General features: G+C 40.3%; 1 protein-coding gene across 4 annotated transcripts in view; it reads right to left on the reverse strand.

Annotated features, from left to right (window-relative positions):
* Positions 1–10,378, reverse strand: part of KDM2A (lysine demethylase 2A) — a 112,585-nt gene that overhangs the window by 46,198 nt on the left and 56,009 nt on the right. For all 4 annotated transcript variants that reach the window (XM_049615739.1, XM_049615764.1, XM_049615748.1 and 1 more), the window contains 3 exons: positions 3,075–3,213; positions 1,742–1,820; positions 1,248–1,294 (listed from right to left, as the gene is read on the reverse strand). In XM_049615739.1, coding sequence (XP_049471696.1) covers positions 1,248–1,294; positions 1,742–1,820; positions 3,075–3,213 — 265 coding nt within the window. The remainder of the gene's footprint in view (positions 1–1,247; positions 1,295–1,741; positions 1,821–3,074; positions 3,214–10,378) is intronic.

Raw genomic sequence — 10,378 nt, forward strand, 5'->3', positions numbered from 1 at the left:
ACCCAGTGACAGGCAGACAGCTGGACTCTAACACAGAAATAGTGAAGGAGTGAAAAAACCAGGGAATTCGAGAACTTTCCTTCACCTGGGCTATCTGTGACTTTCACCTCTTGGATAAACAGAAGAGTTATCCAGCTGTCTAAAAAGGGCCCTCCGGTGGCTAGGAGATAGTACTGCAGTGTCAATTTCCAAAGCAAGACATTGCACTGGAACTTTAACATAGAGAACAAAACTTAACAGAAGCTATAATGTTGGGAGGAAAGCATCAGAAAAAACTCTTTTTGCTTCATGTCCTGTTGGAAACATGTCCAAAAGGTTTTAATCCACTTTACTGCTTTAACGTGTATAGGACTGTAACCATTCTGAATTCCAAAGGATCCTGGTGAGTCTCAGGGCTACCCTGAAAACCAAATGGTCTGCAGAAATTTGACCTGAGCCTTTACTGACACCAGGAAGCTTTCTTCTTTAATTAGGTTGATCCAATTTGTTTTTTTCCCCTAATTTTGAATAGAATACAAATCAGACTAAAAACTCAACCAGTCACTGAAAGAAATGTTAACATATCTCTTTCTCGGCTTACAACGCTTTTGTTTATTATTACTATTATATATATATATACACACACACACACACACACATATATGTATATATATATATATATATAAATAAAATAAAAATATATAAATATACATATGTTTTTATTATATATATATTTAAGTAATCTCTCCTCCGAAAGTAGGGCTTGAATCTACAACCCTGAGATCAAGAGTCACATGCTTCAGTTTACAAAGTTTTAAACCTTGGTCAAGTTACCAAATGTAGCACTGGTGAAAATTTCCTGGAAATTTCTCTACTGCTTTTGGAGAATGGAAGAGAATCACAGATATAAATGAATCTTCCTTCTTGTTTCAAAGATATAAAATGTCACTTTCCTGGGTGAGATGCCCTGGAACAGGCTTTTCACGGAGAGAAGGAGGGGCACACAGTGATAAAATGGTAGGTAGGGAAGAAGGAAAAGTTTTAAAGTTCTATGCCCGGTGTGTACTAAATGAAGCAACTTTTGTAACTCTTTCTGCGAAAATTCTCAGTGGCCAATGAAATGGTAGTTTTTATCAAGATGCATATACTTCAATCAAATATGTACTTCAACGTTCCTAAGCCTTAAATCTCAGTCAGAAATTTAGAAATCAATTCCAATCTTAAATCTTTGCCTCATAGGCGCAACGGCCACACATATTACTACTTACCCACACACATTTTGACATCATTCACAGTGAAGTCTGGATCTGGCATCCTATGAAACAAACACTTGTAAGTATAAATGGAAGCACACCTTCTCTAATCAGTGTGAGTTCTTCATTAACGTACTAAAAACTCCTAAGACACATAAATATTCATATTCATATTTAGATTTAATGACATATTTTAAATATGATTATATATTCACATATACATAATAAAAAAGAATATATAACAAAATGTTAACAAGTGATTATTATCCCAGGGTTAATAGATTTTTAAGAGATTTATTTTCTTTTTAGGTCACCTATATTTTTTCATTTAATTATTAACAACCATGAGTTGTTTTTGTAACAAAAGAAGAAAAATACATGGTTTTAAAACTATATGGGGGATTCTTTTTAATTATCTACTGCTTTGGGTTATCAATACTGCATTGTCTATAGCCCTGGTGTAATATGGCCATTTCACAACTATATCCAATCAGGCCGAGAACACTTACTTTATTCCAAGTCCATCCGAATTCTTGAAAATCAGAGGGTCTCTTAAGCCACCCCGCTGAATATACTCTACATTAAAATCTGTCACCATAAGAAAACAACTGTTAGAAAGGCAAGAGGTATAGCCGGAAAAAGATAAAAAGACCATAAAATAGATCTTAAGTATTAAGGTGGAGATGGTGTTTGCTGTTTCTGTGTAAATAGTTTTGCTCTGTGAGAAAATACATGCAAAAGAAGCATCCTTCGTTGGGGCACCTGGGTGGCTCAGCTGGTTCAGCCTCTGACTCCAGCTCAGGTCATGATCTCACAGTTTGTGAGTTCGAGCCCCACATCGGGCTCTGTGCTGACAGCTCAGAGCCTGGAGCCTGCTTCGGATTCTGTGTCTCCCTCTCTCTCTGCCTCTCCCCGTCTCTCTGCCTCTCCCCTGCTCGTGCTCTGTCTCTCTCCCTCTCAAAAATAAATAAATATTAGGGGAAAAAAAAAGCATCCCTCAGGATATAGGAAACTCACACTGAGAGGCAGGGTTCAAGATGTTTTCTAAGTCTGTATTTCCACAGTAAATTCAGAATTTAACCAACAGAGGGTAGTACTATTAATGAGTCATCTCGTAAATCCTAAGCAGAAATTATCATCACCCTGTCTCTTAACAGCCCCCAAATTTACTACCGTCCACTAGAGTATATACCATGACATCCTTGTCAGTTTGCCAAGGAGCAAAGCTGCATAGTACACATGGAATCCCACCTCTGTTGTGGTTGTGGGGAGAGGTACGTGCATAGAAGAGTTTTTACTGGGGCGCCTAGGTGGCTCAGTCAGTCGAGTGTCCGACTTCAGCTCAGGTCATGATCTCACAGTTCCTGGGATTGAACCCTGCATCAGGCTCTGCACTGACAGGGCAGAGCCTGCTTGGGATTCTCTCTCTCCCCCTTCTCTCTGCCCCTCCTGCATGTGTTCTCTCTTAAAAATAAATAAATGTTAAAAAAAAACAGTTTTTACTGTACTATTCTTAATTAAACCTAAAACAAGGGATAGGAGAAGAAGGAAGAGGGCTTCAGGGAAAAATTCCAACAATGTTCCTGGCCCTAATAAAACACTTTTCTTCTTGTGTCGCAGAGAATGACTCCCAAGGTGGGAGAACTAGGGAAATGAGGGTGTGTGTGTGTGTGTGGGCACGCACATGTGTAAGAATAGCATTGTGTAATAAGATAAAATAAACAGCATCACAGCATCAATACGCAATATTTTAGCTGCACAGATACTGAGCCCATGGTTCCCAGAATCTACAACTTCCCACACCAAGGGACTGCAGGTCCCTGGAACCAAAATGATACTGACCTTTTCCTTCCATAAAAGTAACAAAATTTGCATTATATTTGTTGGTGTGGAGTTTCTCTTCCAAGTCAAAAGTTCTTTTCCCTTCAATTTCATCATCTGAAATGCCATCATCTTCATAGCGTCGTCGCATGGTACCACGCTGGGGGAGAGAGGGACAGAAGGATCAAATCATGTACTTTTTCATGCTTATCTAAAAGTACTCACAAACATATGTACGCTTCAACTTTATGTACTTTCAACTTCAGGTGTTATGTCAAACACCAATTTTCCTTGCCTTATAAACCTTTCTCTCAACTAAAGGTCAGGTAATGTCCTCAGAATGTACAGAATATAACAAAATTTTGATGGGCCACTGGTTCCCTACTTGTGAATTCTACCTCTGCTAACTCTTTGGACCTAGAGATATAAATTTACAATAGAAATATGACCGGGGCGCCTGGGTGGCTCAGTCAGTTAAGTGTCTGACTTTGGCTCAGGTCATGATCTCATGGTTCGTGAGTTCAAGCCCCACATCGGGCTCTGTGCTGACAGCTCAGAGCCTGGATCCTGCTTCAGATTCTGTGTCTCCTTCTCTCTCTGCCCCTCCCCCACTCACACTCTGTCTCTGCCTCTCAAGAATAAATAAACATTAAAAAAAAAAAAAAAAGAAATATGACCAAATTGTGTTCACAGTCCAATAAAGACTGGAGACAATCTGTATATAGATATCTTAGGTCAGGATACAAAATACAATGTTTTCATAGGGGAAAGCTGTATCTACATTAGTTTTCTAAAACAATCTTCAAGAAAAGGCTAAAACATTTGAATTAATGAAACAAAAACTCCTTTACATCAGATAAAAGAAGTTAATCTAAACAACTTAGTATTCCAAATAGCAGACCATCAATATTTAGCTTTAAGGATATCTCCCCAAAGAAAATATACAAGGGTGCCTGGGTGACTCAGCTGGAAGAGCATGCAACTCTTGATCTCGGTGTCACGAGTTCAAGGCCCATGGTGGGTATAGGGATTAATTAAATAAATTAGAAAAAGAAAACATATAAATGGCCAAAGAACACAGGAAAAGATACTCAATATCATTAGTCATTAGGGGAAATGAAAATCAAAACCACCATGAGATACCACTTCACACCCACTAGGATGGCTATTATCAAAAGGTGGACAATAACAAATGATGGTGAGAATCTAGAGAAACTAGAACCCTCATACACGGCTGGCGGGAATGTAAAACGGTGCAGCCATGGAAAACAGTTTAGCAGTTCCTCAAAAAATTAAATATGGAGTCAGCTTATGACCCAGTAATTCTACTCCTAGGTACATATCCAAAAGCATTAAAATCCTATGTCCACACAAAAACTTGTACACAGGTGTTCATAGCAGCATTAACCCAAATGTCAACGGATTGATGAATGGATTAAAAAATGTGGTATATTTACACAATGGAATAATATTTGGCCATAAAAAGGAATGAAATACTGGTATGTAGCTACAGCATGGAAGAATACTGAAAATATTATGCTAAGTGAAAGAAGTCAAGCACAACAGAGCACATCATCACAGATTATGGAATTTTATTTACATGAAATGTCCAGAATAGGCAAACCCATACAGATAGAAAGTAGATTAATAGTTGCCAGGGGCTGGGGAGAGCAGTAGGAAGTGACTATTAATGGTATGGGTTTCTTTCAAGAGTCATGAAAATATTCTGGAATTAGCAAGTGGTGGTATTTGTACAACTCTTGTGACTATACTAAAAACCCAATGAATTATATACACTTAAACTGGTGAGTTTTACAGTATATGAATTATAGCTCATAAGCTATATTTTTAAAAAACTGATAACTTTGCTTATGCTGCAACACATTCTAGTATATTTACTTTAGCTAGTGTCCAATTTTGCTGAAATTTCTTGCATATATACACATGGGACAACTGGTATGGAAGTGGTAGGGGCAAAGGTTAATAAAGTAGCCCTACCCTAGGACGTACTAAGAACAACCAAACTTGGAATTTAAAGTTAGATATTAGGGGAAGGTCTCCTGGGGAATGGGGGTCAGTGAAGGGGCAGAAACGAGTCATAAGAAATAAAATTAAAGAAAGTAAGAATGACTGTTACACACTGGAGCAGAGCTAGATTCAGCATACCAATAGTATGTTTGGTAGAAATACTGAGGGATACCTGGTATCTTTTCCATATTTGGCAAAAACTTTGTAATACTTTTACCTACCACCTTTGCTGCCATAAGTCCCAGCTCAAAGGCCAAAAGAAGACCTAATTTTGGTAAGCTTCACTTATTTCAATACCATCACTGCTCAAAATATTTTTAGGTAGCTTGATAGAGGGGGTTATTTTCACCGACATTTCTTTTTTTGTTTTTATTTCTTGAGAGAGACAGATAGAGCAAGCTGGGAAGGGGCGGGGGTGGGGTGGGGTGGGGAGAGAGAGAATCCCAAGTGGGCTCCACACTGTCAGCACAGAGCCCGATTCACGAGCTGTGAGACCATGCCTGAGCCACAACCAAAAGTCAGACACTTAACCGACTGAGCCACTCAGGTGACCCTTCACTGACAGTTTCTGACACAAGTTTTTTTTTTTTTTTTTAACTTTTAAAGTTTATTTATTTTGAGAAAGAAGCGGGGGGCAAGGAGAACACACACTCACGGGAGTGCAGGGGAGGGGCAGAGAGAAAATCCCAAGCAGGCTCCCTGCTGTCAATGCAGAGTCCAATGCCAGGGGCTTGGGGTTCAAATCCACAAACCCTGAGACCTGAGCAGAAATCAAGAGTCAGATACTTAACTGACTGACCAAACCACCCAGGTGCTCCCCCACCTTTTTAAATGAATAAAAAAAATTTTTTTTAAATGTGTATTATTTACTTTTGAGAGAGAGAGACAGAGCTTGAGCAGGGGAGGGACAGAGAGAGAGGGAGACACAGAATCCGAAGCAGGCTCCAGGCACTGAGTTGACAGTACAGAGCCTGATGTGGGGCACAAACCCACATGAACTGTGAGATCATGACCTGAGCCGAAGCTGGATGCTTAATTGACTGAGCTACCCAGGTGCCCCTTAAATTTTTTGTTTTAACGTTTTTTATTTTTGAGAGAATGCAAGCAGGGGAGAGGCAGAGAGAGAGAGCCAGACAGATCAGAAGTGGGCTCTGCTCTGACAGCAGAGAGCCTGACGCTGGGCTCAAACTCATCAACTTTATTTTTCTTCTATGAAACTATGTGGTGGCCACAGCTGAAGCCTGGGTCTTCTGCACGGAGACTGGTGTGGGTCTCTTTTACAACATGTCAGTGAATTCCTGATAGGGAGACTTGGTGAACACAGTCTCTTTCCAGAAGTCAGGGTTGAGACAGCTGTAGGTCTTATCTTGGAAATGGCATCAAAAGTGGCCTTGGCTGGGTGCCTGGGTGGCTCAGTTGGTTAAGCATCCAACTTCAGCTCAGGTCATGATCTTGTGGTTCCTGAGTTGGCGCCCTACATCGGGCTTGCTGCTTCAGCCCAGAGCCTGCTTCGGATCCTCTGTCCCCCTCTTTCTCTGCCCCTTTCCTGCTCACACATGCTCTCTCTCGAAAATAAACAAACAAACAAAAAAAAAAAAGTGGCCTTGGCAAAGTTGCCCATGATGGTAGCACAGCCCCTAGCCAAGTGTCATCAATACTGGCTATCAACAGTAGCTTCTTGGGCACAGGAACTGCATGAGTTTACTTCCATATAAGATATCTTCAGTTCCCCTCCCCTCTTTTTTTTTTAAATTTTTTTAATGTTTATTTATTTTTGAGAGAGAGTGAGTGCAAGCAGGGGAGGCGCACAGAGAGGGAGGGAGACACAGAACCTGAAGCAGGCTCCAGGCTGTCAGCAGAAAGCCTCATGCGGGGGCGGGGCTCAAGCTGTGAGATCATGACCTGAGCCAAAGTCGGATGCTTAACTGACTGAGCCACCCAGGTGCCCCTCCTCAGCTCCCCTCCTTACTGTACTTCATTTATGTGTCTTTGAAGAGAAGTCCAAAATATGAATTCCAAGTATCACAGAACAAAGACAATACAATCAGAATTAATGTAGTTTCCCCTTCTCCCCTGCAAAATTTAGAAAGCACTAATTTGCACTGTAAGTTCTAATATACTTGTAAAAAAAAAATCCCAGTCATATTTTCAAATTTCAGCCTTTCCTGGGTCTACCATTACTGATTCTTCTCCAGTAAGGAGGACATAATCACCCTGATTATCCCAAAATTTCTAACATGGTAGCCAGAAGTTCCCCATCCTTCCTTTATTTTTATATGCTTCTTCCTTCCAATATTCAAGAAGACTCCTTTCATTTACACTTTCAATATAGAGAATATAAGGATATAGGGAAATCTGCTCTAGCCAAGCCACGTGAAAGACAAGAGAAAAATGAATTTGGATTCTTGTTTTCTTTTTGAGTGTTGTAAATGGGAAGTCAGCAATAATGCAAAAATTATTTGTATCAGTTTTAATACTGCCAAGAATGGTGTTTGTTGTTTTTCTGTCTATTCCTTGTCTTAATGTAAATCCTGGTGAAAGTAAACATCTATAGCAAATTTCTTAGTGCTATAAAAACACAGTCCTTGTAATAAGCCTGGAAATCAGTAGGCAATAACACAATTTGCTACAGGTGAAACCCAAAAGGCAAGGCCACTTTAATGCTAAGGAAAGCAACCACCAATCCCCTCCAGCCCACCAACATTACCAAATAATTCAAAATGGTTTACCAGCATGCTGTGCTTTTTTTATTCTAGGTGCTTTTCATGAAGGCAATTTAGGCAACCCAGAGGAAGTTACTGGCCTCCCATAGATGCCAGCCCTCACTGAACTCGGTGTCACAATAAATAGCAGGTACAAACTGAACACTGAAATCTATTCCAACCACATTTTCACTCAAAAGCAATTTGTACTTTCCAGGGTCAATAGTGAGCTGTAGTCATGAATAACCAATCACTGTTTATTCTATTTAGATTACCAAACTATATAACAAACTCATGTTTTCCAGGATTCAAATAATAAAAAGAATTTTAAAACTGCCTTAAAAACATTCACCACTCTTTATTTTTGAGACAGAGAGCACGCACGTGAACTCACGAGCAGAGGAGGGGCAGAGAGAGGGAGGGAGACAGAGGCTCCAAAGCTAACAGTGCAGAGCCTGACATGGGGCTCGATTCAGGAACTGTGAGACCATGACCTGAATTGAAGTCAGATGCTCAACCAACTGAGCCACCTAGACGCCCTAACACTCACCACTCTCAGTCAAGTTGTAATTAACTACATTAAATGATATAAATGGCTACATAAATGGAATATTTAGATTAACTCAATTACCGACAGGTAAGTCAAGCTCAATGGATATAAATATTACACAATCATTTCCCTAGATGATTAGGTGAAAAAAAGATAATGAGGCAAGACTAGATGCAAACAGGTATCAATCATTATATAGAAACTTTCAGCATTCTCTTTTCTAAACATGTAGTAAAAAAAAGAATGATGGAAAGGGCACTGTCTTAAGATGTCTTTAGGCAACACACTTAAAAAGTAAAACAGCAGGGCGCCTGGGTGGCTCAGTCGGTTGAGCATCTGACTTCGGCTCAGGTCATGATCTCGTGGTTTGTGAGTTTGAGCCCTGCATCGGGCTCTGTGCTGACAGCTCAGAGCCTGGAGCCTGCTTCAGATTCTGCGTCTCCTCCTCTCTCTGCCCCTCCCATGTTCGTGCTCTATCTCTCTCTGTCTCTCAATAATAAATAAATGTTAAGAAAAAAAATTTTTTTAATAAATAAAAAAAAGTAAAACAACAGAGCAGAGTAAGACAGCAGAGAGTAAAACAGCAGAGAATTTTTACAGAGAGTAAAAATTAAAAAAAAGTAAAACAGCAGAGAATTCCCTAATGCCAGCAACCATCTGTCTCTCTTAGATATTTGGGGAGTGGAACGAGGTGAGAAAGAGAAATCATTTTTAAAGGTCAGATAAAACTAGACTTGTCCTATAGGAAAACAGCTAAGCCATCCAAGGCTAACATATACTCTAGTGAATATGTGACCATTAACACATTTATTACAACAAATAACACTGAAAAGTGCTTATAAAATGCTAAGTTTAAAAATCAGTACATGTGGGGTGCCCAGGTGCCTCAGTCAGTTAAACATCCAATTCTTGATTTCGGCTCAGGTCATGATTTCAGTCATGGGATCAAGCCCTGCAGTGGGCTCCCCACTGAGTGTGGAGCCTAAGATTCTGTCTTTCTCTCAAAAAAAAAAAAAAAAAAAAAATCAGCACATGAAATTATGCGAATTCGAGCCCCTAGACAGGCTCTGTGCTGACAGCTCAGAGCCTGGAGCCTACTTTGGATTCTGTATTGTGCCTCCCTCTCTCTCTGCCCCTTCCCCGCTCATGCTCTGTCTCTCTGTCTCTCTCTCTCCTTCAAAAATAAACATTAAAGGGGCGCCTGGGTGGCTCAGTCGGTTGAGCGACCGACTTTGGCTCAGGTCATGATCTCATGGTTTGTGAGTCTGAGCCCCGCGTCGGGCTCTGTGCCGACAGCTCAGAGCCTGAGTCTGCTTCGGATTCTGTGTCTCCCTCTCTCTCTGCCCCTCCCCCACTCATGCTCTGTCTCTGTCTCAGAAATAAATAAACATAAAACAATTTTTTTAAATAAACATTAAATTAAAAAGTGTGCATAAAAAAGAAACAGTGGAAGACAACAGTTCGTATTTGTTAACTTTTAGTGAAAGGTTTTCATGTTCCCCATACCATCTTTCTTTCAATACCTAACTTCTTTAATATTTTTATTACAAAAGTAATGTAATAGAAAGAAGGAAAAAAATGATGTGATCCTCTTTGACAAAATTCAGCACCCTTTCATGATAAAAGACATTCAGCAAATTAGGAACAGAAGGTAACTTCTTTCAGCTAATAAAGGGCATCTACCAAAACCCCACAGCTATCACACTTAACGGTAAAAGACTGAGAACTTTCTCCCTAAGATCAGCAACAAGACATGGATGTCTGCTCTCCACTTCTATTCAACACTGCATTAGAGGTTCTAGCCAAGGTGATTAGGCACGAAAAAGACATACAAGGGGGTACCTGGGTGGTTCAGCGAATTAAATGTCTCACTCTCTTGGCTCAGGTCTTGATCTCACAGTGGTGAGCTCAAGCCCTGCACTGGGCTCCATGCTGGGCATGAAGCCTATGGAAGGGGAAGGGAAGGGGGAGGGGGAGGGAAGAAGGAAGGGAGGAAGGAAGGAAAGGAGGAAGGAAAAGGAAGAGAAGGGAAGAAGGAAAGGAAG

Source organism: Panthera uncia, chromosome D1, assembly GCF_023721935.1.
Source record: "Panthera uncia isolate 11264 chromosome D1, Puncia_PCG_1.0, whole genome shotgun sequence".
In the NCBI taxonomy this organism is placed as follows: domain Eukaryota; kingdom Metazoa; phylum Chordata; class Mammalia; order Carnivora; family Felidae; genus Panthera; species Panthera uncia.